This window comes from Hyposmocoma kahamanoa, unplaced genomic scaffold (assembly GCF_003589595.1).
Source record: "Hyposmocoma kahamanoa isolate Upper Pololo Valley unplaced genomic scaffold, ASM358959v1 89, whole genome shotgun sequence".
NCBI lineage: Eukaryota > Metazoa > Arthropoda > Insecta > Lepidoptera > Cosmopterigidae > Hyposmocoma > Hyposmocoma kahamanoa.
Window position 1 is genome coordinate 1520276 of NW_020654520.1, and position 5264 is coordinate 1525539.

At 38.4% G+C, this 5264-nt stretch overlaps 1 protein-coding gene across 1 annotated transcript in view; it reads left to right on the plus strand.

Moving 5' to 3' along the window:
- The window catches only part of LOC113236152 (protein trapped in endoderm-1), a 63073-nt gene extending 58449 nt beyond the window's left edge, over window positions 1–4624 (plus strand). The window contains exon 5 of the mRNA XM_026472155.1: window positions 4148–4624. Coding sequence (XP_026327940.1) covers window positions 4148–4366 — 219 coding nt within the window. The 3' untranslated portion in view covers window positions 4367–4624. The remainder of the gene's footprint in view (window positions 1–4147) is intronic.
- The last annotated feature ends 640 nt before the right edge of the window (window positions 4625–5264 follow it).

Consider the following 5264-nt stretch of genomic DNA (forward strand, 5'->3'; position numbering starts at 1 on the left):
TGTGTGTGTGTTATGTGTGTGTGTGTGTGGGTATGGATTACTTTAATACTTCTAAAATTTTTTCCGTCTCAGAGTATGTTTGGTATTGTATCGATGGCTGAGTTATGGATTTTTCTTAAGTTTTTCACAGATGTTGCTGACAGCAATAAAGCTACTTATATCCAATACAAATACTGCAATAATATCTGCAACAAGCACATAATGTTCTAGATCAACATTATAGCAGTATCTCGCGCTTTGTCGCTCTTGCTCAAGTAGCGCCCTGTCGTGCTACCGCTATTGGTCTCGAACAAGGAAAACCTCCGCATCCAGTGCCCAGTGTAAACCGTTAGGTCACCGACGTCGTCAATATTCGTCATTTTTTTTCGTTTTTTTTTTATAATAGTCGTGCGTATAAGTTGACAAGTTGATAATAAGTTGACAAGTCCCATGTGCCTGTAATTTCACCAGCACCCTTACCCTTCAAAAACGGAACACAGTAATGCTGACGTTATTGCTTGGCTGCAGAAAGATGTATCACTATTTCCCTGGACGAACACTTTCACTAGGAGCTTTACTGTTACGAAAACATCATTTTCTGTTAACTTTATTATAATATTTCATTACCATAGCATAAACTCAAGTTTATTTACGTCTTTTAAGTAAGTTTACAATGTTACCAGCTCTGTATAATACTAGCAATGCAGTCTTACATAATGGCCACCCGTATTAATGCACGTAAACCGAATTATACAAATATTTATGTGCCATGCTAAACACGAATTGTGAGGGCAGGGGCGACCAAAACTCCTGCATAATGCAACAAGTAATAAAGTGCGTCATTAGAATGCATCAAACGCATCAACACCAATTGACTAAATGCGTCTAAATGCTACACAGCTCCCACACACGACACGAGCTATGAATTTATAAAAATGTAATAGCTTAGTTTTTACTGCATCTCTGGATTTTGTCTGGTGTGAAATATGAACATATCGCCTTTTTTATTTTTATTCTTTGTAGTAAAAAAATTACAATAACAATTTAATCAAAATAAATTCATTCATCGTCTTTTTTTGACATCTGTATATTTATTTTATTATAAATAGTTACTTAAAAAATGGATGCAACACTGGCAGGAGACACTGTTAACAAAAGACACTTGGTATCATGGTATACACTCTGAAATTAAACAGCCGTGGTTTGTGAAAAGAAGATATATTCATAGAAAGTTCTATAGAACTATTTGCAGATTACGTCTTGGTCATGGATGATTCAATGAACACCTGCATAGAATGCACATGATCTCCCCGTCGTGTACTCACTGTAACTACTCCAACCAATCCTTGCATCATATATAATATATAAGCTTCTTGAACTGAACAAAACCCCTGAAAACATCCCGCTTTCTCTACCAGATCTCCTGAAAAATCAAGAATATTATCCAATTTTATATTATTTCGTAAGAAGCACTATCGAAGACATTTAATTCTTGTAATGGAATACAAGAAAGAGATTACTCTCAGTCTTGGCTGTATGGCGCATTAGCGCCTTTGCCTTTTCCAATGGAAAAAAACATTACCAAAAAAAATAAATATAGGTTGTCTATGTATGTGTCCATGGCACCCGCGACACAGGGTTTCCCTATTGCGGGGCTATGTTGAGTGTATGCGTTATTATTATTATTATTAATTTCACTAAAACCGCTTCCGCTAGTACTTTATATCTCTAATTCCTAGCTCCGAGTTTCATAAGTTTATGCGCGCACGCTGGTCGGCGCAGACGCATGATACCCGACATAATTCGGGACAATTAATCCGAATCGTAACATGGAAGTGCAACGAACTAGTAGACACTGTTTATTTACTTTGTGTATTTGTTTTTGGGTTTCCGATGAAAACGAATATACGTATACAAGAATGTGGAGTTGGTTCATTGGTTTATGAAGTTATATTTTATATTTAGATTTCTTACGTACGGAAACTTCTTATCTAGTTTCACAATATGTTTATAAAGACGACATATTGAAATCAGCATGGGTGTTTGAGATTTAGCACTTTTCCTTTGATAAATCTGTGCCAAGCCGATTGGCAGTTATTGAACGGGAAACTAGATAAGTATCATAAAAAGAAGTGAACCAAATTGAGGACTCGAAGCTAAATTTTGTTTTTATAATACCAAGTGACGGAACAAACAGTTGCAGTGCCACTCAGAGCTTCAAATCGCAAAGATCTTAGGGGCACTGCCACTGCGTCTGTCACTTACGGCTATCGTGACAAGATGTTTTCTCGTTGGCACATCAGCTTGTCATAAAAACAATATCGCCCACCCTTAGGTACACCTCGTAGGGTAAAAAATAATTAGGGTTATTTGATCTCGAAGTTCCGTAACTGTGGTTTCATATACCTAAGATTACATAAATAAGCACTTTGTTAAGTCTAAAAAGTTGTTGTTTTCATTTATTTCTACCAAAACCCAGAAATTACCCAAAGTAGGGGCAAGGTGGTCCCCTGGATCATCTTGCTCATTTTATACATATATTGCTTGCTTTAAAACCCTACCTTTGGCAGGGTTTTAAAAATATTCACATAGATGTAAACATATAAATTTTCTATCATGAAACGCTTTTACATTTGCTTTAAACTGAATATCTTTTTAAGTACCACCATTCTCCTTTAAGGGGATCATGTGGTACACCTTTCCCTATCTGCATGCGGAGCTTTTTAATCGAAAGCGCTTACAGTTTCCTACTGCATTTGCGTCAACTATAATAGGAAACATGAAATGCAAAAAGGATACCTGGCTAAACCATTTTTAACATGTTGCCGGCTGTATAAGGTTGTGACAATTCCTACATATAAACAAATAATCGGAATACAACCATAATATTGTTCCCCTTACGGTTCTGTGTCATCAAATGGATTGTGTGGGTGTTGTGTTCACCTGGAAGAGTAAACGTGTCCAAGCTCGAGTGTGCTCAGCTGTTACATCACAAATAGAACGTTTGTCTAGATAATTCCTGTGTTATTGTTATGTATCCATTTGGGTAAATATAGGATGGCGTTCATTGTTTGCATAAATCTCATAATTTCCTTGCCAACTGATATATCGACATTTTTGTCATAACTCAGTAATACACCGTACGGTGTAACTATAGCTTTTAAAAGAAAAAACATTATCGGTTAATCGCCATAGCATTTGTTTTAATAGCAGTAGATCTCCACGTTTAAGAGTTCGTCCAGGGAAATACTGTGGGACATACTGCGTTCCGGTTTTGAAGTGATCGCATTAAGAAGTTTAGTAGAATTAATCTGACGGCCTCCGTGGTCGAGTGCACACCGGTCTTCATTGTGTTGCCATCTCTGAGGCCCCATTCCTCTATTATCTCAGGTCTGGGTGTTTGTGGTACCGTCGTTGTTTCCGATTTCCATAAGCCAAGTGCTTTAGCTACTTACTTTGGGATCAAAGCGACGTATGTGAGTGATGTAGTCTATAATTTATTTTATTCCATTTTCATTCTTCATCATTTCCAAGGTGTCTATCAATCTCTTAGATCTGCTTTGAGTAGTTATCCAAGATCCCAAATAACACAATGTCTAATAAGATTCCGGTGGATATTTAAAATTTGCCATTTACGAGGTTTAATACTATAGTGCAACAAAAAATTTATATAGATAGGTACAAAATGTTCTTATCCAACTTTTACGTAGTTGAATAACATTCGCGCAGTAGCAGTGGTAATGATCTTTGCGGTTTAAAGCTCTGAGTGGCACTGCAACTGTTATGGACAGGCGTGTAACTTACCATCAGACGCACGACTTGCTCGTCTCGTCAATAGTATAAAAAAACATAAGCTCACGGATACACATTTTTTATTATTTCATCATTTACTCACTCACACCCTACAGCATTAGAGTATAGACACTGCTAACTCATGGTTTGATTATGTGATAATAGAACACCATCATAACCCTATTCACAGGTCTTGAATTTAGAATAGGTTATGATGGGCTCAATCACAACTCACGAAATACAACGACGCCTGTACAACCAAAACGTTTTTATTTAAGTGTTATAAATCACCATAGTATCTTGTACCTTGTCTGTTCTTCTAAATAAATTATTAATTGAGTTTTTTAAATTAATCTGAGCCGTAATATTGTTCCAGGTCCCGCCTCTACTAGGCATCTGGGGCCAACTAGGCTTGGATCGGGAGACGTATTCCTGCACGATATTGCCCAAAGACAACAAGTCTCCGAAGAAATATTTGTTCGTGTTCGGATTCGCCCTGCCGTGTGTGGTCATCATTGTGTCCTATTCGTGCATTTATTGGCGCGTGAGACAGAGCAAACGGAACCTGGAAGGACGCAGGTGTGTATGCGGGTGAGGATCTAACATTTTCTTGACGGTGATGGGTTTTTGAAATGGTTTTTTAGTCGAGTGCCAACACAATTAATACCCTGGCGCCCTCTAGTATGTACATGATCAAAATGAAATTCTTAGGGTGCGTGCACGCTAAGAAATTCGACGTGACTGGTACAGAAAAGACGAGAATGGTCCTGTACACGACAAGAACTTTTTTTAAACCACTCATAACCTCGCACTAGGGAAACCCTGTGTCGCGGGCGCCATGAACACACACATAGACGATCACAAATTACACCCAAACCCACGAGAGAAATAAATGAAGGCCATACAAATATTTCTCCCGGCCCGGAAATCGAACCCAGGACCTCTGCATCGCAGTCCAGCATGGTAACCGTTCGGCCACAGAGGCAGTTAACTTTGTCGGATCTAGCCACGTAAACATGACGTGTCTGTTGCAGACGAGAAAATGATGAGTATGTACACGATACGAATGCTTTCGGACAGACTTGTGTAAGGTAAAATGTGTCAGAGCATTACGAGTCTTCCAGGTAGTTGTCGTTTTACTACTGACTGTGACGAAAGAAATAATATGTTGTACATTTTGGGTTGACTACTAAACAACACCCGTCCACGCGCGTAAAGGTTCGTTTACTGACAAAGCACCTCACCCCGCCCCATACAATAGCGGCAAAGCGCGTCGTGTCGGGGGTAGACAAGATTTTTTTAGCGTGGACACGCGCCCTTACAGTGATATTTTTCCCAACGATCGGAAATTCGATCGAATCTATATACGTCAAGTGTCTAGGGATCAAGTACGTTTTGGTCAATTACTGAAAATCAGGTTTTTTAATTAACTTTTAACCACCTTTCGATAAACAAAAAAACTCCACAGCAGAAAAAAACTTTACATCAAAAGA